Genomic DNA, 27,880 nt, shown 5'->3' on the forward strand with positions numbered 1-27,880 from the left:
GAAGAAATACCCATGGCCCGCCCAAAAAATTGTTCCAGCAATTGTGAAAGCCACCAAGGCCTTTCTTGGACCGCAGCAGGTTGTAGAGTTTGGTACTACTGGTTGAATCACGTGGCGCAGACCCAATCCGTTCTCATTATCCTGAAAAGGAACAGGCATCGGAACGGATTCTAGGAGATGGAACATCAAGGGCTGTGTAAAAGATGTCTCTGTTGCGATTTCTCCCCTTCTGACACAGGGTTCCCACACCTTGGCTAACTTCAAATTCAAGGACCTTTCAAGGACTTCCCAGGTCCAATACCCTCAAATTTAATGACTTAATGTGGGGACACATTTCAAGGTTACATAGTGTTACTTTGTAAGATACATTGTTACAGTTTTCATGTGTCAAACACAACTATTCAAAAAAAAAAAAAACAACAACACATTTTATTATTATTATTATTATTTTTTGCATTTATGTTTGGCCATATGACAGAGATCTGATATTCTATTTGTTGTATTTCTGTTTTTGGATAAAACTGGCCAGGTGATGGTCTTTTGTTTCTGTGGCAAGCCATTCTTTGTAATCTTAATTATTATAATTAAAAAGCCCCCAAAGTAGCACAATGACCATATCCCATATCAAAACTCAAAATACTTCATTTCCATACCTAAAATGTACATTTTAGGTCATCCTTGTCCAGATTGATGATAAAACACAGCTAAAAGGCTTCCTACCAGTGGCCGTCACAAAACTTCACATCTTGCAGTTTATCACAGGTAGAATGCAAAATGTTTTTAAATACAAGCATTTCAGTCAAAAGTATTTTATGCAATATTTCAAACACTTAACCCACAGGAGAAAACCAACCCTTTTCAACAGTTTAAAATCAGCCCAATTCTATGCAAAAAAAAAAAAAAAAGTGACTGACAAATCACACTTCTGCATAGAACAGCGGCTCCTTGATGCGCGAAAATTATATTCAATATTAGAATGACTGCATGAGCAGGCGATAATGACCCAAAATTCAGCGGGAGCAGGATCAAGAAAACCCGGACATTTTGGGTGATTTATAAATCCCGGCCTGATGCATTTTTTAGGTCCAAACAGACATGTCCAACATGTCCGGGGAAAAGAGGACGTATGGTCACCAACATAAATCAAGCAAGCTAGATTGCATAGGGCACGATGTGTTGGCGAAATAACACATTAGCAGACCAGAGGGAATAATATGGAATGTTTTTCAGCAAACTTCTTGCTCAAAGCAAATTCAAGCACTTTCAAGGACCTGTATCTATGTATGTTTATTTCCCAAAACTTTCCAGGTCCTTGAAACTGTTTTTTCAGATTCACAAACTTTCAAGGATTTCAAGGACCCGTGGGAACCCTTCTGACAGTCCTAGTTAATGTCCCGATTACCTTGGTGGTTCTACAGACTATCTTATTAAATTTTCCTGTGGTGTGAGGTGTTAAGAGTGACTGAATCTGCTCAGAAGAACATCGGAGGCAGCCCAATCCCAAATCAACCCCGAGGCACAACACACACTATAGGAGCACGATTAAATCTAGGATTTTTTGTCCTCATGTTTGTGGTCCCTCACATTTAAGATCTTTTAAAAAAAATCTTTTAGTGTGTACCCAGCATAAGCTGCTTAAGTTGTTCTTGAGGATATTCAAGTCCTCTTCAAATCTCCAGGCAGAAGAGTCTGCAGCTCATCTGCAATATGCTTGAGCAGTGCATTTATAAGGCTGATGGTATGGGCCACAACTGATATTGAGAAAATAAGATGATAACAGTGGTTTTTTTTATCCTGTTCCTGGGGACTCACTGCTCTGCACATTTTGTGTGTCTCCTTTATTTACCACACCTGATTCACATCGTCAGCTCATTAGGAGAGACATCCATGTACTGAACTGTGTCAGATCAGGGGGTCCCCAAAACCACTAATGCATATCCCAACAGCACTGGGCCTGTCCAAATACCCACACTTGCAGTCTTGGCCATTTGAGAGAGACTTTCCCAGGTCTTCAAAAAGCCCTGAATGCACATTAAATCTGGAGCAGTATTTGATTCTAAGCATATCCCATAATGTTCTTTGAAAATTTTCTGAAACATTTTTTGCTAGTGTAAGCTGAATATTAGCAATAATGAGATATTGCATGTCATTTAGTAAAAGAAAATGTGCATTTTGTGCAATTTTTGCAACAGCTTTTTATCACTTTGACATTTTAAAAAAAGTTTATTTTAAATGACAAAGTATTAAAAATCAAAATAAAGCTCTGTAAACACTTCCATTTGACATGTAACATATTAGTGTGTCCCATAAGGTAATGACAACTTTTACACACAGTTGTGGTCTTCATGCTCACTTGAACACTTGGGCCAAATACCATAAATCAGGGTTCGTACAGGTACTGCAAAACGAAATACCAGGACTTTTCAAACACTGCTTTTCAAGGACTTCAATCAGAGATCTCACTTATTGTGTAGTTACTGACGCTTTCCACAGTTTACAAAAACAAAAGTTAAAAAAAGATTTGTGAAACCGCTCCATAAAATGTGTGCTCCGAATTTAATCAAATAATCCGCAAACTAAAATTTCAGATCAGAATGTGGAGAGCAGATTCCGGAATGATTCATGGAATGATTCAAGAACCCACCCTGAAGTTCAGATCCAAGTCAAACGATTCGCGAAACTCATTTGACTAACTTTGCTTGATAGTTTTATGACATTAATTCAAAACAAAAAAAGACTTTAATTTTGTGAATTTTGGTAAAAAGATATGTGCTTGTTGAGAAAAATTAAACACTTATTTTATAGATACATTGTCTTTAAATAATTTCAGCACTTTTCAAGTACCTCTTCAGGAATATTGCCATTTTCAAGGGTTTTCCAGTCAAATTCAAGCACCTACCATAGAACCCTGGTAAATACGTCATGTAAGTAGACAAGTGGTCAAGTGCAAAACCTGCAAGTGTGGGCATTTGGACAGGCTAACTGAGCAGATGTTCATGTGCATCAGCGTCAGTCGAACGCCTGAGCGAATCTGCTCTCTCTGGGTTCAGAAAGAGACACTAAACATTTGCGGTTTCGACTCACTAAAAAAAAAGCACCAATGAAAGTGGAAATCTCCAGGTAGCTCGTCTGGTTCATAGAAAAGTTCAACAGCTGCTTTAAGGTTTTTGACCTTTTTAATTTTTTTTTTTTGTTTTCATTATTAAAGGGAAAAAAAAAAAAATACTACAAATTACAAATCACACTAATAGCAATCACATCTGCCTATAATTCAGATGAAGTGTTATGATACAAGATTTCAAGTATTTTACAGTTCCATCGTTCTTCTCTCAATAGCCGAATATATATATATATATTTATATATGTGTGTGTGTGTGATGGTGCTAATGTATTAACATTTTTAATAAATGCATACAGCTATTTATATGGCTTTATGAATGATTTCATCTGCTCCCTGACCTCTGAAGATGCTCCAGCATGAACTTGTACGGACGAGAGGTTTTTCCCCACACTGTTTAGTTGAATAAAAGCTTTTTAATTACATCGGTGATCACAAGATTTTCCTCATCAAGATTTGACCACAGCTACTCTGAATGAAGAGGCCTACCAAGGGAAAGCAGGAGAGGGGAACCGCTAAATGTGGCAAGTTAATACGAAATTAAATTCACTAGAGGGAGATGGATCGAAACCAAAACAACTCAAGACAATTGAGCAAACAAACAGGTGGATGTTCATATGGCAGCCAAACTCATGTGAAAATCCATAAATTAGGTCAGCGACTCAAATATTGCTTATGATCCAAAAGCAGTCGGCAAAGTTTTCAGACGCGTCGCTCGCGATCCTCAGAAGGTTTGTCTTTCTTCACATGATTCCAGTTGAAACCCTGAGGTCAGTTTCCCTTTAGTCAGACCGTCCTGCTGTTCATATGGAGAAAATCAAGAAGTGATACTAAAACGAACCCGGAACGACGTCGAGCTCGAGCGTGGAAGCTCAGGCGCGTTCGGGCGAGCATAATAAAAAAAAAAAAAAAAAAAAAAAAAAAAAAAAAAAAAAGATGAACACGTAAGGCAAATATATCTCTATAAACAATAAATGACACGTACAGCCAGGTGGTGTAATGTCTCTTAATTTCTTGAATTCATATGTACACTAGGGATTAACACTCTGATAATGATTCCCGCTCGGCCGGGGACAAACTCGCACTAGATCTAGGAAATCTGCCGGTGAGCGAGCGACGGGAGCGGACCGGTCGGTCCGACGCTTCCCGTCCTCGCTGAGAAACGATTGGTCCGTGAACGCAACTGACCGCGGGTCGCCGAAGCTAAAAGAGGCGTCGTCGGCGTCTTCTGTAACAGACCGTGACACGTGGAAGAAAACGAGAGGATTTGGCAAGCGGGATGTTAGTGTCACAGTGATGCCCAAGCTTACGGCGCGACCCCTGGAAGTGATCTGCTATCAAACGCAGCGAGACTAGCCCCGAAAAACTGCTAACGTAAAATCATCTCACTCAAACGGCTGCAGATCTAGAGCATTTGCATGATTTTCTCAGTGAAGTGTTTGTCTCATCCAGTACCTACTCTAGTCAAGAGCAATCTTATCCTTCAACGCAATCCTTACGCTCTACAAGAAAAAAAAAACAAAACAAAAAAAAAAAGATCAGGGTGGAATCACGCGTCGTTCGGCCAAATAAAACAGTGACTCTACTGGAGGATATAAAGCAGAAAGATTCAACAAAAGCCTTTTTGTACCCCAATGATACAAGAGGAATAAAACTTCAAAGTCTTTAATAAAACAAAGAATGGAAGAATTTCTCATGCCCTCTGCTGTCCGTTTCTGACGCACGGATGTTGTGAACGAGGAGAAGGTGGAAGAGCCTTGATTTGACGATCGTGAGCCGTTGTGTCATGCTTGTGCGGCCGGTCCGATCCGCCGACGGACGGGTCTGGCGCTCATTTGGGCGGCTTGGCGTCCTGCGCAGCTGCTCGCTGGCTCGGGGGTTTGGCATCATCTCTGGTGGGAGGGGCTCCTGCGGGAGGGGCGGAGCCTGAAGCGGCCTGCGTCTGGGTTCGGCTAGACGGCTGGGAAGGATGACGGCGACGCCCGTCGCCGCTGGAAGGGTGCCTCTTGCGCCCGCCTTCCTCCATGGGGGGCTGAAGGGCAAAAATAACACGGCTTTAACACCAGTCATCTCACACATAACACACACCCCGTTTCCCGTCTAGAGTGCGCGGGCAGGGTTTGTGCAAACATGCGTTATGAAAGAAGACATGATGATCTGAAGCGTGCAAACCTCAAATGCACTCACGTCCACCCTGAAGTCCTCCAGACGCTTGAACTTTCTTAAATACTCCTGCAGCTTGGGGTCGATCTCCATGTTCTTTGTTTTAGAGTATTTCAGAAAGGCCCAAAACTTCTCGAGTCCATACAGCTGGCCTGTCAGGATAAATTAAGGAGAATTAATCTTGAGCTCCAATAACAAAACTTCATCTGTTTCAGGTGAATCTGCTGTCAGAGACAGACCTGCTTCATAGTCTTTAACGGTTTCCTCTTGAAAGTCCTTAAATATGTCCGGCCTGAACTTCCTCTCAAGTCCGTAGCTGTAGAACCTGAAGAGACACTCCAGACCGTACCTGAGAAACACCACACAGTGCCATCACATCATAACACTCAATAACAAAAGACCACATCAAAAATGCAATTCATGCAGACTCTTACTGTCAAAAAACGGTGGGAGGCAGAATTTGAAAAAAACAACAAAAAAAAATGATTCCAGCAAAATCAACACCGTGTTCAACTACAGAACAAAGCTGTGATCGAATGTATATTCTATAAACCGCTCACTGTAAACAATGTTGTGCAATGATTAACTGCAGCAAAAACATTTTTTTTTTTTTTTAACATAATAAATACGTTTGTACTATGTATACTTATTATGTACATATGAATACACACACACACGTGGATATATTTAAGAAAAATGTGTTTATTAATTAAACACTTTTTTATATAATATTAATTATATCAATAAAAATATATACATGTAAATATTTTCAAAATATGTGAGCCTGGACCACAAAACCAGTCATAAGTGTAAATTTCTCAAAATGTATACATCATCTGAAAGCTGAATAAATAAGCTTTGTTGATGTATGGTTAAGAAAGGACAATATTTGGCCGAGATACAACTATTTGAATATCTGGAATCTGAGGGTCCAAAAAAAAAAAAATCTAAATACTGAGAAAATCACCTTTAAAATTGCCCAAACTTTTATAAAAAAAACTTTTATTTTGGATGTAATTAATCGATGCACAGCACTAAAACAGAAGTGTTGACTAGAATGGGAATTAAACCACAAGGTTTTGTGCTCGCTCTAAAAACAGCAGGTAATCTGGCCCAGGCTTCTCTCAAAACAACATTTTGAATTGGGATAGCAAGTACAATCACAGATTACCACCTGCCAACACTATACAGAAAATAGCGTGTGGTCTAAGATCAATAAAGTCAATAAACCCGGATTATTTTCCTACCTGTAGCCTTCCTTCCCGTCCTCCACCACCAGCTGTCTGAATTCCTCGTACATCTTTCTGTTGAAGTGATCTCGCAAGAAGAAGGACCAGAAGCGGAACAGCGTGTTCATTTCCTGAGACTGGCCGATGCCGAGCCGCTTACGCTCTGCAGAAACAAGAGAAAAAGCCACAGGAAATGAGCACGAGGGGTTTGAGGAGGAGACGCTGGAGCCGAGGAGAGCGGCGGTGTAACTCACCGTTGAGGCAGCGTCGCCGGTACTTGTGGTAAACGTGTTGCGTGAATCCGTTCTCCTTCAGTAACTCGTGCGACGGGTGCTGGAACTTGGGAAGAGACTGAGGAGTGCAGCCGAAATTACTCATCGCCGTGGTGCCTTCAGACGGACTCGCGTTCGAACTGCAGAGAAAACACAAAACAATCCGTCATCAACAATGACATGAAGAGACAAACGTAGGAGTCGCTCATCTATTATGATTTTTATTAGAATTTGCATTCTAGTATTATTGAATTAATTATGAATGCATTTGTTTTAACACTAAAATCTACTGACAGTCTTACAGATTTCACTGTAAAATGAACACGGATGTAAAAATGCACTGAACCTGAACTTAAACACGTGTAATTCATGAACGTTGTGAAATCCAGACCTAAGGTCTCTGTTTAGAGAAGACAATCAGCAGATTCCAGGCGACAAAAGTGCACTTCCATTATGCATTTAAAAGTGCCTTATTTTATTGCACTAATTTTGTACTTAATATACTAAAAATTATTTTTTAGTACTTTTTAAGATCATGTTAAGATCATCTAATTGTACTGTGCTATTTTGGGACAGCAGGAATATGAACTAAAATGTGCTGTTAAAAAAAAATATAGATTTAGTTACCACTTGTAGTACATTTGAACCCACTTTTCATATACTAGTGGGTTCAAGTATATTACAGGTGGTAACACTTAAATGTTCTTAAGATTAACTTAAAAAGCACTAAAGAATAATTTTTAGTACAGTAAATACAAAATTAGTGCATGAAAATAGAGCACTTTGAGTACATGATAGAAGTACACTTATTTAACACCTGGATTATTGCCAAATTCTGCTTAAAATTGAAATGTAGAAAAGTTACATAAGTTTGATGTAAATAAGATGAACTGTACTATTTTTTTCCCCATCAAAATTTGTTGTTACAAAACAGTTTGGCATCTAAGATCGCTATATACTCAAAGCCGTATGTCTAACTGTTCCAAAATGTTCCAAATTTGAAGTTGATTTCACAAAAACTGAGGTTTCTGTGAGATTAAGCGCTATACCAAATATAGCCACCGGGTGATGCCCAAACTACACTGAATTTTTTAAATGCATTTTCCAGTCACAAATGTATACATTTCTGTCACTTCCATCACAAAATAACCAAATATGCAATCTTGAGTATCAGATGTGGCTTCTGCAACTGTCTGGTCTGACGATCGAACACAAGTGAAGCGTCATGAATTGAGCGTTTGCTGACCTGACGGAGGCGGTGCGGGAGCGGTGCTCTCTGGAGTCCATCACCCAGCCCACGTGACACTCCATGGGCGGATTGGAGCTGTGTCGCGTCTTTCTCTTGCGAGGAGTCTGAAAGAAGTGTTAATCCGTCAGGTCAATAACTGACACGAATGCACTGATACGTGTGCATATTTCCAGTCTAAAAAAAGGGGATACGTACTTTGGCATCCAGCGGTCGTCCTTCCTTCACCACGGGGTAGAAGCGGGGCGTCTGCGTGGGGTCTTTGAGGCGCGGGGTGCGAGGCGTGCGGGGCGTGCGGGCACTGCGGTAGTTGGGCGAGTCAGGCACTGTAGTCGGAAGAGAGCGAGCGATAGCCGACGGTTCGGGGGCTCCGAACAGTTTGTTGGCCAAGTCTTCTGTGGGGACTACGGGAGAGAAAACATTCATGTTTGAGCAAATCAAGTCAAACTGGATAGTTTTGATGACTACATTACATTTCATTAACCATCTGGTTAAAATAGTTCTATTCCAAGTGCAGCACATGTGAAGTTCAACATGGTGTGCATGTAAAACAAATCACTTGTTGGATAGCTTTCTAGAATAGATGTATGAAATATGAAAGCAAATATTATGCAAACGTATCGTATAAGTTCAAAAATGGCCCAGTCCTAGCATAAGTGCGTTCTGTTTGAGTATGAGGCGGACTCACTCTGCTGGGGTCTCGGGGGTCCTGGAGGAACCTCCTGGTTGGGGTCGACAGGCGGTTCAGGGGTCAGACAGTCGAACTGCTCTCGGCTGATCAGGTGCACCTTCTTGAAGTTCTCCACCTCTTGCTGTTGTTACAATATAGCACAGTTACTACATTTCCAAGCACACGGAGACCAGACACTCAAACCAGAACCTCATAAAACAGGTGAATAATCAAAACAAATATTTAGCTCTAATGGCAAATCCTTATTTCAAAGCTTCACCTGTGAGCCCGAGTAATCCATGAACCCCAGAGCTGTGGCTCAAACAGCAGTAAACCAAAGCTAACGCTAACTGGCTTTTCTAGCACCGCTGGCCTTACTGCACACGGCACGTGAACGGCACAATGAGCGCGACACAAAAGGCCACAACAAACGCTCTGGTGCAAGACCTTTCTGCCCCGTCCAGAAACACGGCGCTAAAGAACACGCTCTCAGCGGCCACGAGAAGAACAGAAGAGCGTGAGAATGGACACACACCCAGAATCTGACAGAAGCGAACACATCTGCACACATGACCCACAATACAATCATGAGGATGTGTCTCACCGTACATCAGCCCAATAACAGCTGAATGACATGTGCTGAGAACAGACCGAGTTCTGCTAGAGCTGGTGACGTCACACGACCCTTCACTACTGACACAATTTTCATGTTATTTGGAAGTTGTATTGTTGCTCTCAATCTATTTTTAATTAGAAGGTTCTACTGTTTTGCTCTTGGTTATACAGTCTCACACTAACTAGAGTTAGAAAAATATTATTTAGTGCACTACAGCAGGGATCTACACTGACATTTCTTATTAGGAGCACCTTCTGATCAACAACAAATGAACCTTCCTATAACAGGTTAATATTTGACTCCTTAAAGTGATTTGCAGGGGTGTTTTTACCTTTAGAATTAGAATAAGACACAACCAGGAAAAAAAAAAAAGTTCAATCAAATGAAATCAGAGGAGCACAGAAGAACAAATGTGAAGATGAGGTATATTTACAACTGTTTACCGAGGTTTAGAGGTGGCATGAATGCTTTGAAATGTTTTGAAAGTAATGTTTTAAATATACAGTTTTCAATACAGAAATCTTAAATGATTTGAAGAACTGAAATGATGCTTTAAAATGACACTAAAACCACCAGTAGGTGGCAGGAAATCACTGTCTTTGTCACTGAATTATTGACTCAGCTGATTCAGAATTGAGTCATTTTATAAATGGGTGATTGAATCATTGACTAACTGGATTTGTTCAAAAATACAGATTCATTCATAAACAAAACACAGCTGTGTTTGTTTGAGATGCACCGCGGATCAACCGTTTCTTTCTTTGGAACAATTTTCTTGACAAAATAGAAAATCTGACAAATGTTTATTAAATCTAAATCACTTAAGATTCATTTGTTTATTGAACTGTTGTATAAAAATCAATATCACAGTATCACATCTTAGTTCATTGTGATCTCACAAACTTCCCTTATAATAGATGAAGCTCTACACTGCATAATCACCTAATTATGTCATGTCTACACTTTCTTTGTTATAGTAAAATGGTTCCCGAGCTTGTAGAACTCAGCACTGAACAAAAACTCCGGCGTTTTAAGCAACAGGTGGATTCTAACTTAAAGGATTAGTTCAGTTCCAGAGCAAAAATTAAATAGATAATGTACTCACCCCCCTTGTCATCCAAGATGTTCATGTCTTTCTTTCTTTCTTCAGTCATGAAGAAATTATGTTTTTTTTTGAGGAAAACATTTCAGGAATGTTCTACATACAATGGACTTCAACAGTTCCCCCAAATTTGACCTTCCAAAATTAAGTTTTTAAATGCAGCTTCGAAGGGCTCTAGATAATCCCAGCCGAGGAAGAAGGGTCTTATCTAGTGAAACGATTAGTTATTTTCCAAAAAATTACAATTTATATACTTTTTAACCTCAATCGCTCTTGTCTAGCTCTGTGTAAACTCTTATTCTTTCCGGTTCAATACAGTTAGGATATGTCTGAAGACTTGTATCTCATCTTCAAAATTGTCCTACATTGCCGTTTTGCCTTTTACCTACTTTGTAAACACTGGGTTGGTACTTCTGCAGCGATGTAGGACAATTTTGAAGTTGGAGGAGAAAATGAGATACGAGTCTTCAGACATATCCCATCTGTATTGAACCGGAAAGAATAAGAGTTTACACAGAGCTAGACAAGAGCAATTGAGGTTAAAAAGCATTTACATTGTAATTTAAAAAACAAAAATAACCGATCGTTTCGCTAAATAAGACCCTTTCTTCCTCGGCTGGAATCATTCAGAGCCCTTTAAAGCTGCATTTAAACTGATTTTGAAAATTGAAATTTGGGGGCACCATATCAGTCCATTACATGGAGCAAAACACTGAAATGTTTTCCTCAAGAAACAATTTCTTTACGACTGAAGAAACAAAGACATGAACATTTCGGATGACAAGGGGGGTGAGCACATTATCTGTACATTTTTGTTCTGGAGCTGAACTAATCCTTTATGTTACAATTCACCCATTATTTAAAATGGCAGAGTTTTGTTCAGTGCTGAGTTACACAAGCTCAGGAATCATTTTATTATAACAAAAAAAGTATAACCATGATAATTATAATGAAATGATTGTGCAGTGCAGAGCTTCACTGACTATAAGGGAAGTTTGTGAGATCACAATGAACTGTGATATTGATTTTTATAAAACAGTTCAATAAATTAATCTTAACTCATTTAGATTTAATCCTAATCCTTTAAATGCCTCTGATTGGCTAATGTGTTGGGAAAAAAAACAAAACAAAAAAAAGAACACCACATATGATTGGCTACAGTGTCTCAAACAAAATGCACTAGTGCTATTAAATATTTTTTTCACAGTCGCATTCAGTAATTTTCAGTTCCGCTGCAGAGGCCTGTTCAGTGTGCCATCCTGTTTTCTCTCCATTACTGATTTAGATTTTTTGCATGTGCTCAAACCATCCTATTTTTCTCATAGTGAAAGCAAATCAAACCACATGTTCATTTCTCCTGTGCATTTCTCACTGGAGCCTGGCTTCTCCCAAGATTTTTTTCTCCATTTCTGTCACCGATGGATTTTTGGTTCCTTGCCGCTGTCGCCTCTGGCTTGCTTAACTGGGGACACCTAATTTCCAGTGATATCGTACAGTATTTGAACTGAGCTGAGCTGGACGATGACATCACCGAATCAATGATGAACTGCCTGATGAACTAAAAATGGAGTGTTTACTGTTGTATTTTCCTATTTAATACTGAAAGTTGCCGACAAAATCTGTTTTGTTAAAAGCGCTGTGTAACTAAAGGTGACTTGACTTGAAGCTTTTTCTGCACTACATGAATCTAGAGGACGGTCCTGATGTGCATCTACAGCCATAAATCAGACTCACCTTGATAGTGGCATATTCGGGCTCGTACGTGTCGTCCCAGAGGTCTTGTTCGTAGTAATAAAGTCCGTCGTTAATGATTTTGACCAGTTCGCTGGTCAGTTTGGAACGCGAGGTGTGGTTCCCCGTTCGGTCTCCTCCGGGATGCTTGCGCAGGTACGGCGGCGTCTGCGTGACGATCAGAATCTTGTTGACGTCTCGATCGTCGATTTCACAGTCCGAATCTTCATCCGACCAGTCGGTGAAAGTGTTGCGTCGCCCGTCCATCTGCTCCATCTCCTCGTCGAACATAAAGTCCAGCTCCTCCGGCTCATCCTGGTCCTCGCCCGCGGTCGGGGCGCTCTGAACCGGCGTCCGCGGCTCCTCCGGCTTCTGCTGCGAGACATTCATCAATGCCACACATCAGTTTCACACGGTTCAGAATTAAGATTACTCGACTGCTGTGTTCAAAACATACGTTTGAACTCTTTACTTTCTACCAAACAAATCAACAGGTTGCCTTAAAAAAACAAATCTATTTTTATAAATGCTAATTAACTTAATACTTATGCTACATGCAACAACAAAGGGCAATTAAAAGGACGATTTCTGATTTGCGTTCGCACCTTGGGTCGTGCGGGTGACGGCCGGGGCCTCTTCTTCACTTCGATCCACGACTCCGAGTCCAGATCGGGCAGGCTGGCGGACAGACCCTTCGGCATCAGCTTCAGGTTACTCACATCATCATTCTTGTGCTGCACCGGCGTGGAGGATCTCGGAGAACCTGCGGAGATTGAACGTTCGGTCAGAATTGCCTTCGTTACCCGTTACGACTCGTGTCACGTCGGAGCTGGCGCTCACCTGTCTTCTCCACGACGCTCCTAGGAACAAACTCTGGGCAGTTGATGAACTGAGAGAAGTCTGTCTGCGAATGGTCCGGCAAAGCGAGGCCAGGCAGCGGCCATTTCTCAGGCTCCTCCTTACAGCGCATCTTCATATCGATGATCTCCACCACCTTACTGTCCTTCAGGGCCTGAGTGAAAAGCAAACGTCACAGGTTACAGATACGGCGGCTCATAAAGCAGCGGTGCAACCAGCCGGCGGAGGAACGCACCTCTATGATGAGGCTGACTTCTGTAGTGAGCGCCTGCACGCGGTGGAAGCTCGCGATCAGAGCGATCGGCAGGAAACCCTCCTGATCCATCTTCCTGCGCAGGAAGAAATCCCTCTCCAGGTTGTCCACACTGAAGTAGTATTCGCTGCAGAAACAAACACACCGTCTCAAGCCCAAACAACTCCTGTTTTTAATGTTTGCATTCGTTCATGTGTAGGGTATCGAGAACCGTTTCTGTTTTTTAGAACCGGGTGTTCAATAAGACGTGCATTTTGGTTCCGCTTAAAGATTCCTGCGTTTGCATTTTCATGCGATTTTAAAGTTTAAAATCAAACGTTTTAAGCGCAGGAAGGGAAAGAACTTGCGCACTGTTTGTGTGCACAACACACGGCCTTGGTCCGTTCTCGAACTGTTCCGTGCATTTCCACTGCAGAAAAGGTCGTTCCGGGTCAGATCTGTCTCAAGTATCAATTTATTTATAGAGCACAATTAAAAACAACTAGTGTTGTTTTGATCTGGCTTCTCTTTTACAGTTACTGCCCAATATGCACAAAAATACGTCAGTATGTCATCATAAACACAGCCGTTTTTTGTTGAAAAGTAAACGTAAACAGATGAAAAGAGAAAACACGTGTAACAGTATTTTTAGATCCGCGTGCTTTCTGTGTTAAAGAAACAGTGGCCTAATAAACACGCTGCATGTCATTCATGTTCATCCAAGAACAAAAATCATTTGCTGATCTTAACTGAAAATCTTTCGTAACTTTAATGAGGATTAATCTATATTTTATTTATAAAAAGAAAAGTATGCTGTGTTTTTAAACTTTTGATTTAAATTTCTGTATCTGTCATTTGTTCAGTTGTATTATATGTGCTATCGCTCATTTATTTGCTTGTTCCGATTTTACTACTGATTGTTCACTTGTTTTTAACAAGTTTATATTAGTCTAGTTGTTTTTGCTGTGGTATTTTTTGTTAAAATTATAGGCAAAAGTTCCTCTTAGGCCCAAGTGTTCTATAGGCTGCTGATTTTTGCTCAACTGCAGAAACCTTTGTATAAATACAGAATAAAAATGTTTCACCTAATTTTTAATTGACCTTTTTTTTATGTTCTTGGAATCGAAACTAGGAATCGTTAAGAATCAAAACTGATAGGCAGAATCTGAAACGGAACTGATAAAATTTAAACGATATTCAACCCTATTCATGTGTTTTTAACAGCTTGAATACAAACAGGTCACATAAATGAATATCTGGCAGTTGACAGAGCCATCAGACCGACTGCAAAAATGAGTAATTAAAGACATCAAGATGATTTTAGTCATAATGGCTGAAAACCATAAATACATTCACTAGTAATATGGTTCAATGATTTAGCATTTTTGACCAATAGGTGGTGCTGCTACCAGATTGATGTGGTGTTTTCAGTGTGTGGTGATAATGACACGCACAAAGTTTGGTGTCAGTATGTCAAAGCTTTGCAGAGATACAGATGCAGTTTGCCATCAAATTGTTTTTGCGTCATTGAAAACTGTTTCATCCATTGACATGAAACCCATGAATTTTTGTCAGCATGTCAGGTATAATTAGCATCGATGTTCTTGCCATGATCCAAAGAATCTATCAAGACCAAAATGGTTAACATGGGAAAACTGGGTATCAGACCAGACCAGTTTTGTGATTTTTGGCCAAACGATTCAGAAGTTCTAAGTAAAATTAGCCATTTTTTCATATGTGCTGAAACTGCAGGTAGCTTCAGATCATGGTTCTCATAAGACACACCAAGTTTGGTGTCAATGCGCTAAAGCGTTGTAGAGATCTAGTCAAGCTTCTATTTTTGCGTGCTCTTCGTTGAATTGGTTTGCACGTTATTCGAGAACGGTTTGACTAATCAACTTGAATTACATAACTTTTTATCAGCATGGTCTGAAGATAATCTGAGCCCATTTGGGTAGAAATCAGACAAACCATCTAGAACAAGTTTAAAAATGTAGTTTTTTTGAAAAATTAAAAATTGCAAAAAATCTTGACCTACAGAACATTAATTTTTGGTGTCCATTTGACTCAACATGAGCCAGGAAATCAGGAAAAGAAGAATGTAGCTTCCAAATTTTAAGTTATTAGCATAAACGTGTACATTTGAGCTGTTGGTGGCGCTAAAGGGATTAAGTTAGAGACTTCAAACTTGCTGTGGTTAATGTTGAGACAGTCCTCTAGCCATGTGCCAAATTTCACAACTTTCCCGCAAGCGGTTCTATGGGCTGCCATAGACAAGACTGTAATAATAATAATAATAATAATAATAATAATAATAATAATAATAATAATAATAATAATAATAAGAAGAAGAAGAAGAAGAAGAAGAAGAAGAAGAAGAAGAAGAAGAAGAAGAAGAAGAAGAAGAAGAACGGATCTTTGGTTCTTGGGCCCTAATAACAAAAGTCACACTATCAGGGGGACACTCACATCTGTCTCTTGATGTAGTCCTTCAGCAGGTCCTGGTCCACAGCGTAGAGCTCAGCGCTGCTCATGTGGTCATAATAGTAGGTCACTGTGCTGTTGAACTTCTGACCGTAAGCACCGTCCTTCCCGTCAAAGCCTTTATAGCCGTAGTAGTAGTCATAATGACCTGATGAGACCAGAACAACAGACTGAGTTAAGCAGCAGATGATCAAGCCAAAACCCCTGGAGTATTCCGTTACAGTACCGAGAAGAAACAAAACCATTCTTTTTTTAATCCTCTGGGGTGTCTTTTGTGTGGCGGTCAAATGACCAATTTTCTTTTTTTACTTCAATGAAATGAATGTACTATATTTTAATTGGACACATATTTTGTATTTTTAAGGCATTTTATGATACAAAATGATATCTATGGATAGTTACGTTCCATTTATTACCTTTTAATCACTTTTTGAGCACAAACTGGAAAATGAAATGTACAATTAATTCTTCAATGACAGATCTTGGCAGATTATTTTTGAAGTGAAAGTTTAAAAAGCAAAAAAAAAAAAAAATTGTGAAAAGTAAGTTTATTATAAAAATTAAGTTGTTACAAATTTGCAGCTTATACCACAAAAAATGATTTAGATTTTGAGCAAGATTTTAAACACAAACAGCACAAGTGTAACTAATTTTTATCAAGACCATTTAATACTTTGTGCTCACATAGCAAGTACCAAAACCTTAAACAAGTTTTGTATCATTCCGATAAAATTTGACCAAACAACACCAGAGGGATGTTATTTCTGGTACACGGGACAGACCGTTTTAAGATCTTTAGATTTTGAAAAAGTTTGCTGGAGTCGTGTCTGTGTGTATTTTACCACAAGTGTTACTGCGTTTCTCAAATTCTCTACCTCTGCCGGCTCCTCTGCCGCGTCCTCGCCCCCGTCCCCGTCCACGGCCGCGGCCCCTGACAGCGTTTCTGTACGGCGCTCCCTCGCTCTTGACGCTCGACACCTCATCATGGTCATCCTTGAACTCGTGATCATATTTTCCACTGTGCCAATCTGCAAACACAAACACAACCCAGCTGTAGTGAAGAACCGACAAAACCTACAAACTCGAGCACTTGAGACGTGCTTGTGTGCCTAAAGAAATGTCTTCTGCTCATCAAGGCTGCCTTTATTCAATCAAAAATACAGAAAAAAAACAATACAGTAATATTGTGAAATATTATTCCAATTTTAAATAACGATTTTCTATTGTAATACACTTAACGTAAGCGATTTCTGTGATGTGCCGCCGAATTTTCAGCATCATTACTCCAGTCTTCTTCACATGATCCTTCAGAAATCATTCTAATATACTGATTTACTATTAACATTGGAACAATTGTGCTTATATATATATATATATATATATAAACTTATTTTTTTGCGGGGGTGGGGGGGGGATCTTATTCTTTTTTCATGATTTTCATTAATAAAAAGTTAAAAAGCATTTATTCAAAATAGAAATCTTTTCTAACAATGAAAGTGTTCATTAACACTTTATCAATTCAACACATCTTTGCGAATAAAAAAAAATTAATTTCTTAAAAAAAAAAAGGAACCCCAAACCTCTGAAGAGTAGTGAATGTTGTTACATAAAATTTCCATTTTGAATAAATGCTGTTATTCTTCATTTTTACTTCACACCTCCGTGGTCAGCAGAAGACCAGTGAGATGTGCAGGCACATGAAGCACTGCTTTAGTGAAGCGCTAGAGTGAAGCAGACGGGTGTGGATGTGTCAGCACCTCTCAGGTCGTTCCTGCCGTTAGGAGGAACTCGATGAGCGTCAAACTGACGGGTGTTATTCCTGGAGGCCGAACGCTCACGAGGACCCTCGGACTTCACCTCGATCATCAGAGGAACCCACTTGTGTTTATTTCCTACACAACAACATCACCATAAATATTTATGTCATAATACATTCTCCAGCTGATATAAGGAACATTATTAGTGTTCAATCATTCACATTCCAGATGAAGCTCTTAAAAACACTATAAAGAAAGTCTGCATCTGCTGAATAGATGCTGGCGTTAAACACCTCGCTTTTTTTGTCCATTTTTCTGCGACTCCTCATCGGTGTTCTTCTCTTCTCCAGAGTCGTCTGATTTGGCTTTCAGGTTCTCTTTACTCTCTTCATTTTCCCTCTTTCCTTTGGACTCTCGTTTGACGGTTGACTTCTTCACCACCTGACGGGTTCATCAAACGGCACAGAGAAACAATCAGAAACAGTCTGACGTTACACTAGATCAGCTCCGTGTGACAGGAACCCGTCTCTATCAGAGTGTCTCTTCACTCTCCAACAGAGCCGTATGCATCCAGACTGAAAATCATTTGTGATTGTGGTTGAGATTGAAGATTTGACACTGTTGTACCTGAACTTCTTTCGTGGCGATCTCTCCAGGTGTCGGCCAGTTGTTCGTATCTCCAAAATCCCCGACCTTGAAAAAGAGTGAGAACGTTACAGCTGTTTCACAGCGAACACGTCAGCGAATCACACGAGCAGACTGAAACTCTCACAGCGCTTCTGTAAAACACACGGCTGCTCACAGCCGTTTCCTTTAATCACAGCACAAATGATAAAACGGCTATTAGAAGCTGGACACTGAGAATAAAATTTAATTGCCACAAACTCTAATTCAGGGGTTCTCAAACTTCTGAGAAGTAAAACCTTTGGAACTTCATTAATTTGGAATTTTCAGTATTGTATAATAATAATAATAATTTTTCTGGATCACTTTTCTGTTAAGTGTTTTAATGGTTAAATGAAAAAAAAAAAAAAAAAAAAAAAAAAACGCTTATTTATTTGAAATAAAAATGTATAGAGTTTAACAAGAACATTATTAAAGGTTCATCAAAAAATATTTTTAGGGCCATAGAAAATGCATTTCATTTTTTCTCAAATTCAGTTTTACTGCTCTCAAATTCCATTTGGGTTTTTCTGGATTGCATTTTAACTTCAACTAACTTCAAATCTCCATTTGCCGAATACAGCATTAACGCTGAAACTTGTCATTATTTATGGGTAGGGTTGCAAAAAGGCATTTCCAGTAAATTTTAGAAACATTCCAAAAATTTTGGAAACTCTCCAGGATTTTTTTTTAATCTTCCAGGAATTTTTGGAAACTTTCCAGACATTTGAAATGTTCCACCCCTTTGCAACCCTATTTAGGGCATCTGTGCTGCTTTCACGTGCACGCGTGTGAAACGGGTCTCAGTTGTGGCATTTTCTTCAGTGTCTTGGGTCCAGTCGAACACGGCAGTGATGTAGAGAGAGGCTCAGATGAACATCACTCACCTTCCCGCCGCGCCTCATTCTCGCGTTTCCTGCCTTCACGACCTTCGCGGGCACAGGATGCTCTAGAGCAGCAGAAGAGACAAACAACAATTAAAATTATACCTTTAAACAATTAAAATCTGTTTTATTCTTCGTTCTGCCCATAAATACCACTAAACCTAAGAAAACAATATAATAATAATAATCACAATAGGCCATGAGAACCAGGTCTGTGGATCAGCACTTTCTCCTCATAAAACACAAAGCGTTTCAGAACATGACTAACAGAGACACATCACTTAAAGTCACCATGAAATCGAAATTATTCACGCAACACCGCATTGTTTATTATGAATGATTTATCTGTGAACATCATAAGAGCTCCATCTCTACATCTGCTCTGAGTTTGAGATGATTTATTGTGCATTTGGGAACAAACCATGTGCCAAACATCCTCACAAACAAACAAGAAGCGCTTATCAATGAAAGACGAGCTTTATTTTGACAGCAATCCACCAAAACAGAAGCTTGTCTTAATAGTGTAAAACACATTTTAAACACTCAACTAATTTTACAATGAGGTATAATAATGGTAATATTGTTTTTTATATTTTACTTAACAACAACTAGAATTTTCCCCTAAATTGTGTAGCACCAGAGTATGTGTATTTATAATTGCACTGTTGAGATGTAAATGTTGGTTTATCCAGATGATCTCGTTAAGATTCTCATAATTGATGTTTTTTTCCATCTTGCTGTATATAATAACATACGCTTATCCGAAACACTGTTCCCACTGAAAACACGCAGAAATAAAACAATAGACGGACACAAAATGTGTGGTCAAAGTCATTTGATTGTGTTCTAGCACATAAGATTTGCGGTCTTTGGTTCAATGGCTTTAAAGAGAAGATTCACCCAAAAATTTAAATTATGTAATCAGTTCTTGGTAACCACTGATGTATATAGCATTTTTTTTTTCCATATTTTGGCAGTCAATGGCTACCGTCAACTCTTTGGTTCCTGACATTCTTCAAAATATCATATTTTGTGTTGAACAGAAGAAAGAAACTCATACAGCTTTGTAAGAACACAAGGGTGAGTAAATGATGACAGAACACCCATTTTTGGGTGAACTTTCCCTTTAACGCTGCTGTAGAGTCAGAGCGGGTGAATGTGGGTTACAGGTCTCACAAAAAGAGCACAAAGTGAGTCAAATCGCTATCATAATGCTCTACTGGGGGTAAACTGACAATATTTGATGAGCAAGTGGAACATTTTTTTTGTTTTTGTTTGGCTGTGAGTCATGAGTTTGTGGCACAGGCAGAAATGTGAAATAATGTATGTTTGTGTTACTTTATTTGCACCTTTCCAACATATCAGGTCTGTGATTATGATGCACGCATCAGCCGCACTAATCAACCCAGAGACATGAGAAAAACCTCATCAAGTGCTGGAAATGTGGTTTATTTCAGGGACGTTTAGATGACTGTAAAAATGCACAGAATTGCATTTCTTTAAATTATTTCATGATATCAAATGATCATATTATAAGCCTAATAATCATGTTTCATTTTATATATTTTCAAAAATGTGATTTTGCATCACTACGCTACATCAACAACAACAGGGTCAAATCAAATAGAAAAGACAAGATACGCCAGCATGAAGCACTGTTTATTACGTGGTATGTGGTACAGGTCTGGAATGAGGGAAGTTTTTGCTCAGCGGATGTTAAATATCAGCCCAACAGAGACAGATTTTGCTCAGGAAGAACTGAAGTCAGCCAGACTGTGCTGTGAGGTACAAAGAGCTCCTAACACAGAAATTGTGATATGAAAACCACATTAAAACACCAATTGCTACAGTATGTTTGATGTAGATGCTATAAATAAAACTTATGACACAAAACACTTGTCAGTCAGTAAGTGATTACTCACAAAATATTCTCATATACATTCTTTGATGAGAAGCATATAACCGTCCTAGTCCACTGAAATTACCAAAACTTCTTGCAAAACTGTTTTGTTGAACCGACTGGTGAATCAGCGTGACTCTGAACTCATGAGTCATTGTTCTGAATCACTGTAACAAACGGTTCACACACGCATCAATACCTGCAGAGAGCCAAATTTTATTGATATATTTATTGATGCCAAGATTGTCTTGACAATCACATTTCCAGTCTGCAGAACTATGCAGTAATCTATACTGTCTCTTCATATAATCTGAGACTATTTCATGTTTTCTAATTGCACAAGATTGACAAATACAACACACCCCAATCCCTGGTGCTTACTTAACACATAAGATTAAAAGAATTAGTAGTCATTCAACAACACTCAGTATTTGATTTTTGGTCAAGAGTCTTTCATCTGTGTCTAGTGCAGTCAAACATTCAGCTGAATTAAGAGAGTTACTGCTCATTTGCATTTTTGCTCCCAGACATTAATATTGGGCAAAGTGACTGCAGAGAATGAAACACAAATGAGCTATTATTTACGGTATAATAACTGATATCAGCAGGCGTCTGTTTGAGCGTAATAAAGATGAACATGAGCTGTTTTGGTCTCAGTTCCAGCTGTGAGAGTCAGTCAGCAGACGACACGTTTTTTCATCCTCTTCTCTGTCGGCTGTAACTAACCACCCTAAACCTGACCCTTAACCTGTCCCTTAACCTGACCCTAACTCAGTCCTCACAGAAACACACCACCCTGACTCCCCAGCAGGAAAAAATACATACAAATCAAATGTTCACTATCACTACAAAGGTCGACAGGCAAATAAGTTTACATTTTTATGGGCACTGTATGAACGATCCGCAGGCGACTGAAGCAGCTGGATGCGTGTTGCTAACTACACAGCCCACACAGGTTATCAATGGTCAGTCCACTGCGGATTTATACAGTGCTTACTATGAATCATGAGAGTTTGACATCTGTCAAACTGAAATCTGAACATCTTAGGGCCCTTATCACACAGTAGCTGAACTGTACAATCTGAGTGAAACACGGTGAACTACATATCTGCACATGCCGCCAGTTTAAAATCTCCATGAAACCAAATTGAAGTTGTTTGTCTTTTGGTGCAAAAATGTTAGCTTTACAAGTATCTATAAGCCAGTGTGCTTTAAAACAATGACAACATTTGCATTTAGAAGACATGAGCATTCAAAACGTACAGGCTCTAACTTCCGCCAATATGGATCAATGATTTTGATGACATCACCCTGCACTTCTTATCAAACTTTCTATCCAATCAAACACTCTCTAGAATTGAAGCGTCCCGTTCCTACACTACAAGTACACGCTGACGCTGCGGCTGAAATCGCTCACTTGTTCAGAGAATTGTGTTTCTATATACTGAACGGCACATGGTGTCAGTATGTTTTCGATTTGATCAAATCAAGGTTTTGTTTTGTGCCACGTGAACCTCTGCAGATAGCACTGACTGGATCATATATGTAAATTGGTGCAGACCACAAACCATATCGCACACATTTAAATTCTACAGAATGCTGTATTTCATAGCAATATGGATGAGATTAGGAGGAGAAACAGTTAGAAAAACACACAAACTGACAAGTAGAAGAGATACCACCGATGCCATTCATCAAAATGACATTTCTCAAACTACACACCCTCAGCATCATAATCAGTGTTTTGCTTTAGCAACAGTTTGATATTGTATCTAAAGAGGTAATTTATTAGACTGTGGCTGTCATACAATGTGAAACATAGCTTTGATCCGAGCTGCAATAAAACGCTACTGGCTATTTTAAAAAGGGGCGGGGTTGCTTGATATGTCCCGCCCTGTCTTACTGTTTCAGATTAAAATACATGAGCACATAAAATAATGCTGCATGTTTCAAGGCACTTCAGTTGACTAACACGCATTATTTTCACATTCACATTATTTCCAACATCTTTGGGGGCGGATGACTACAGCATTTCACTAGATTTGTAATGAGGCACATTTGTAAAATTGGTTTTAATTGCAGCCTAGTGTCAAAATAACAGCTCAAGGGTTAAACTCTTGCAAGCGACGGAAAGACGACAACTTTGCTACTGCACTATAAAGAAAAAGTAGTAAATGTATGAAACACATTTTTTCTTTACATTTTATTGCAGCTGCATTACAATATTAACACATCACTGTTTTAAGCACAATAAACAGTAAAGGATTTTTTTTCAAGGCTTAGTTCCTCCAAAAATGAAAATTCTGTCATTACTCAACCTCATGTCATTCCAACCCGTAAGACCTTCGTTCATCTTCAGGACACAAATGAAGATACTTTTAATGAAATCGAGAGCAAAGCAACTGACATGTTCAAGGGCCAAAGTAGTAGTTAAGGCCATTGATAAAATATTCCATGTGACATCAGTGGTTCAACCGTAACATCATGAAGCTATGAGAATACTTTGTGTGCAAGGAACACAAAAATAACAGCTTCACTTCTGTGTCAGTCTTTGTCATGCGTTCAGTATCAAAAGCAAAAAGAGACACATACTGTACATAAAACGGTCTTTGTAAACGTGTCTAAAGTTTTCAACCGAGAGGATGACTTGCAATTTTTTGCCCAGCCTTACTTACTTCAACCAGAACATACAGACCACGAACTAGAAGATATGACACGGAAGATAATTTTTTGTCTAAAAATTCATTATTTTTGTTTTCTTTGCACACAAACAGTATTCTCGTAGCTTCATAACACTATGGTTGAACCACTTATGTCACATGGACTATTTTAACGTTCTCATTACAACCTTTCTGGGTCTTGAATGTGTCAGTCGCTGTCTATGCAGGGTCAAAAAGCTCTTGGATTTCATCAAAAATATCTTAATTTGCATTCTGAAGATGAATGAAGGTCTTGCGGTTTGGGATGACATGAGAGTGAATGACAATTGTAATTTTTGGGTGAACAATCCTTTTAAATTTTTTGGCTTCCCAAAACTCCAGTGCAAATGTGATGTGGACCGGGACGCTATACCACAACTAAAAACAGCTTTTAAAATCAATGCAAAGACTTTTTTTCTTGATTCAAGCAAACCAGATGATGCATTTAACTTTCAAATCTACTAAATGTCCTAATGGGAATGTCCCGTATGGGGCCGGGGCCCATCACCATATAAAAACATGGCAAACATTACATATGCAAAGCAACACTCTATTTACTGAACTCACCAAGCAATCATTCAAATGAGAAAGCGCAGTAATGAAAGGCAGTGCGGTCAGCAGACTGATGAACACTCGGTGTCTCTCTAAACACGCTAATGCTCATTAGAGCTCAGCTAATGATCATCTGTATTAAACACATCCACAGGTTTCAGCGCTCGTGAAGCACACTGAGCCTCTAGAACAGCGAGGACGTTCGGTGACGCACGGAGCGGTGACGGTGCGAGCGCTGCGCGGATCACATGGCACAAACCACGTTGTCCTCATGCCGAGGAACTCTGGGATAGCAGCAGCTCAATGATCTCCACTGCCAATGAGCCCTTCATCTCAGCACTTTCTGCTGCTGCTATAAAGCACTGCGCTCAGTGAGGTCCGCCTGCATATTTAGAGTCGAGCTAAAAGATGACTATTGATCAGAGAGGAGCTCGCAGGCTAACTGCTAACGGCTAACCGCAGGAATGACAAGCGTGTGTGCATTAAACATCACGACAGAGACAAACCGGCACGAGGGCCGCTCATAAAGCCGCATTTTGAGCGGACAGCGGGTTGAAAACGCTTTTAGTCGAATCCTAGCGAGCCCGTGACAAACACGTGGATCTCACACGTGTCCTTCCATAACAAACGCTAGATAAATGCACGTTCATCGAACACGACACAAGATCACATATATAACCGCATTTCATCTGCTCTGACAATAAAACGCTCAGTCACCACGGTTTTTTCAGCTCTTTGTCAATACTGAGCGATCAGTCCTGGCCTGTCAGATCAGCTCAAACATGATAGGCCGCTAATGCTAATGCTAACCCGATAGCCATTTGTTCAGAAAAGCGGCAAGGGCGAAGAACAGCAGGACCTTCTGAGTCTCCTCTGTAATTATAACGTCAAACAATCCGGTTTGTCGTGCATTAGCACGCCTTGATATGAGCGCGCGGATGTAGGGGCTCGAGAACCGTGAATCACAGACTCGAGGCCTACCGGAGCCCGCACCCGCTGTCATGTGTGTCTGCTGAGGAGAACCAGAGAAACCTGGCCGATCCGGGTCTACACTGACAAACACGATAAACTGCAGACGAATGACATCACGGATCCACATCTCGCTGTGTGCAGCCTGTGGCACTAACTAGTGCAAATCTGAGGTAAAAACGGGACACGTCCGCTTTAAACACACACACACACATACACACACAGAGACACACGGGCCCGGTGTTATCGGTGGTCGGTACTGACCGTGCAGCGTTTGTCCGTTGACTCCGCTCATCTTCTTCGTCCACGGGTTCACCTTGGGCGGCGGAGCTTCTGTAAACTCCTTCTTAGAGGCGTCTTCTTCGGTCGGAGCGTCCAGGCTCTCCTTCGCCTGGCTGTTGCTCTCGTCTTTGACCCGTTTGAGGCTTTGCTCCGTCACCAGAAATTCCTCGTCTTTCTCGGCCTGGCATTCCTCCTGCTCGTCCTGCTTGAGCAGCGGGTTGTTCGGTAGGAGCGTCTCCACCTCAGTGGCCATTTCTCCGCTAACAAACACACCTCGAATCCGCCGCAATGTGCTGCCAAAAGATCTGCTGCCGGGAGCCGCTCGACGCGCGCCACTCCACCCCTAGACCAAACGGCTTCAGTCTAAGACGCAGAGTGGTGGATTACAATTAAAACATGTAAAAGAACGCCAAGAACCTTTAAAAACTCGGGCTAGTCTTCGCTACTTACGGCAATGTGAAAGAACCACGCGTTGGACGTGAGCGCGCACGTACGCGCAGCGGGGCGTGGCGACTACAGAGCCCGACGCCACGTGACTGGCCTGCATACAATACAGCAGCGCCATGATTCAGACGGCAGTTTGTTGTGAAACTCTCTTAATAGGGCTTGTTTGCGAAAAGCCATGCTTTCAACAAGGAATTTGAAAAACAAAAATGGCAACGTTTATAAAACAGGTCGCTATAAAGCTGAAAATTAGGGCTGAATTGCTAGTCTTGTCTATGATGCAATTTCTGATGCAATCTCCTCTCCCCTTTGAGTTTTTGCTAGGTTACTTCTACTTTCTAAATACTTCAATTTTATATTGATTTTTTTTTTTTTTATTTTAATGCAAACGTGTTTTGGCAAAATATGTTTATTTTTAAAGTAAAACTAAAAAAAACGATTAAAAAGGAAAATTTTCACTTAAGTATAGTGGTTAATACTTTTTTAAAAGTTCACTTCCAGAACAAAAACTTACAGATAATGTACTCACCCCCTTGTCATCCAAGATGTTCGTGTCTTTCTTCAGTCGTAAAGAAATTATGTTCCTTGAGAAAAACATTTCAGTATTTCTCTCCATATAGTGGACTTCTATGGTGCCTGCAAGTTTAAACTTCCAAAATGCAGTTTAAATGCAGCTTCAAAGGGCTCTAAATGACCCCAGCCGAGGAATAAGGGTCTTATCTAGCAAAACGATGGGTTACATTTTAAACAAATTGACAATTTAAATACTTGTTAACCTCAGATGCTCGTCTTGTCTAGCTTTGCATGAACTCTGTGTATTCCGGTTCCTCCTACATAGATTACGTTTACCTTTTTTGTAAAAAAAGGGCATTTGATCTTCTTTGCATGTTTATTTTGTAAACACTGGGTCGGTACTTCTGCAGCGATGTAGGACGATTTTGAAGTTGGAGGAGAAAATGAGATGGGAGTTTTTCGACATACACTAACTGTCATGAACCAGAATACACAGATTTCACACAGAACTAGACAAGATGGGCACCATAAAAGTCCACTATATGAGATCATTCCTCATAATTTCTTCACGACGAAAGAAAGACACAAACATCTTGGATGACAAGGGGGTGAGTACATTATCTGTACATTTTTGAATGAATTAATCCTTTAACTTTGAACTTTGCACCAAAGAACACATATTCAACATGCATGCAGTATTAGTGATTTAGTGAATGATAAGATGTGATTTACATTCTCAGTAAACATTAGCTGGAGTTTCTTTTAGAACCTTTTATTATGACTGAATTATGGATCAAAATGAAGTGTAGTTTGCTGTACATGAACACTGTAGAGACGCTCGTCATTACGGCTGTGATTGTGCAGCTCTTCTGTGAAAGCTGTGACGCGTGCCGTGAGCTCTGTATTGTTGAAGCTGTTCAGCAGTGAATCGGCTCCTGGCTCCAGCATAAAAACTCAAGTCAGCAGTTGGTCAGCAGATCACAGCCCAGCGCTTTAACCGTGGATTTGCTCGATAAGCAGTGCATGCTGGGAAGCGCGGCGCAGACTAAGGCCACTTCCATACATTCAGCCCACAAACAACAGCATTTCTCACTTCTCATGAGTCTTATTGCTGTCCAAACCCCAAAACTTCCTGACATGTTATTTCTTATAATTAGGGGTCAAGCCACGAAGGTGCTGTGGCTTCAGTGTGTTTGTAAGGGGTTTAAGTGCGTAGCTCTGGAAGCCTGTTGTAATTGTTAGAATGGCCAAGGATCAGCAATCTCCACATCAAACTGATTGGGCAGATCAAACCGTAAGTCATGGAGACTTGAAACTTGGAAGTATGGTATTACTCACTCATTTTTTTAAAAAAACCTGCCTTTGCGAACTAGTCCCAGTCGGAACCAAACCAGTGCGTGAGGATTGTTTGGACGGTGAGTATCAATAATTCTAAAAAAATTGAGCTTTTGACTCCTCATCGCTAAGGCACACCAAAATGTTCAAAAGGGGCAGTG

The 27,880-nt window shown here is 40.0% G+C and overlaps 1 protein-coding gene across 5 annotated transcripts; it reads right to left on the reverse strand.

Moving 5' to 3' along the window:
• Positions 1–619: 619 nt before the first annotated feature.
• On the reverse strand, positions 620–25,988 carry larp1 (La ribonucleoprotein 1, translational regulator). 5 transcript variants are annotated; one of them, XM_051092519.1, is made up of 20 exons: positions 25,878–25,988; positions 25,410–25,790; positions 19,029–19,090; positions 18,106–18,171; positions 17,772–17,919; positions 17,479–17,613; positions 16,597–16,749; positions 15,707–15,869; positions 13,241–13,385; positions 12,988–13,159; positions 12,753–12,910; positions 12,151–12,522; positions 8,717–8,840; positions 8,227–8,432; positions 8,029–8,135; positions 6,765–6,922; positions 6,529–6,673; positions 5,521–5,630; positions 5,291–5,433; positions 620–5,150 (listed from the first exon to the last, which is right to left on the reverse strand). In XM_051092519.1, the coding sequence occupies exons 2-20, from the start codon at positions 25,678–25,680 to the stop codon at positions 4,950–4,952; spliced, it is 3,039 nt and encodes a 1,012-aa protein (XP_050948476.1). In that variant the 5' UTR covers positions 25,681–25,790; positions 25,878–25,988; the 3' UTR covers positions 620–4,949. The 5 variants fall into 5 exon arrangements, with proteins under 5 accessions (XP_050948476.1, XP_050948479.1, XP_050948477.1 ...); XM_051092522.1 differs by having other exon boundaries at positions 5,306–5,433; positions 12,151–12,519; positions 25,410–25,906; XM_051092520.1 differs by having other exon boundaries at positions 12,151–12,519; positions 25,410–25,906.
• Positions 25,989–27,880: the final 1,892 nt, after the last annotated feature.

The sequence above is a fragment of the Labeo rohita genome, chromosome 21 (assembly GCF_022985175.1).
Source record: "Labeo rohita strain BAU-BD-2019 chromosome 21, IGBB_LRoh.1.0, whole genome shotgun sequence".
NCBI classification, from domain to species: Eukaryota; Metazoa; Chordata; class Actinopteri; order Cypriniformes; family Cyprinidae; genus Labeo; species Labeo rohita.

Coding starts and splice junctions, on each gene's coding strand:
- larp1 (XM_051092519.1), bottom strand. CDS start 25,680: ATGGCCACTGAGGTGGAGACGCTCCTACCGAACAACCCGCTGCTCAAG. Junction 16,750..17,478: donor CGGCAGGAACGACCTGAGAG/GTGCTGACACAT, acceptor TTGTGTTTGCAG/ATTGGCACAGTGGAAAATAT. Junction 8,433..8,716: donor ACCCCCGAGACCCCAGCAGA/GTGAGTCCGCCT, acceptor TCTCTCCCGTAG/TCCCCACAGAAGACTTGGCC.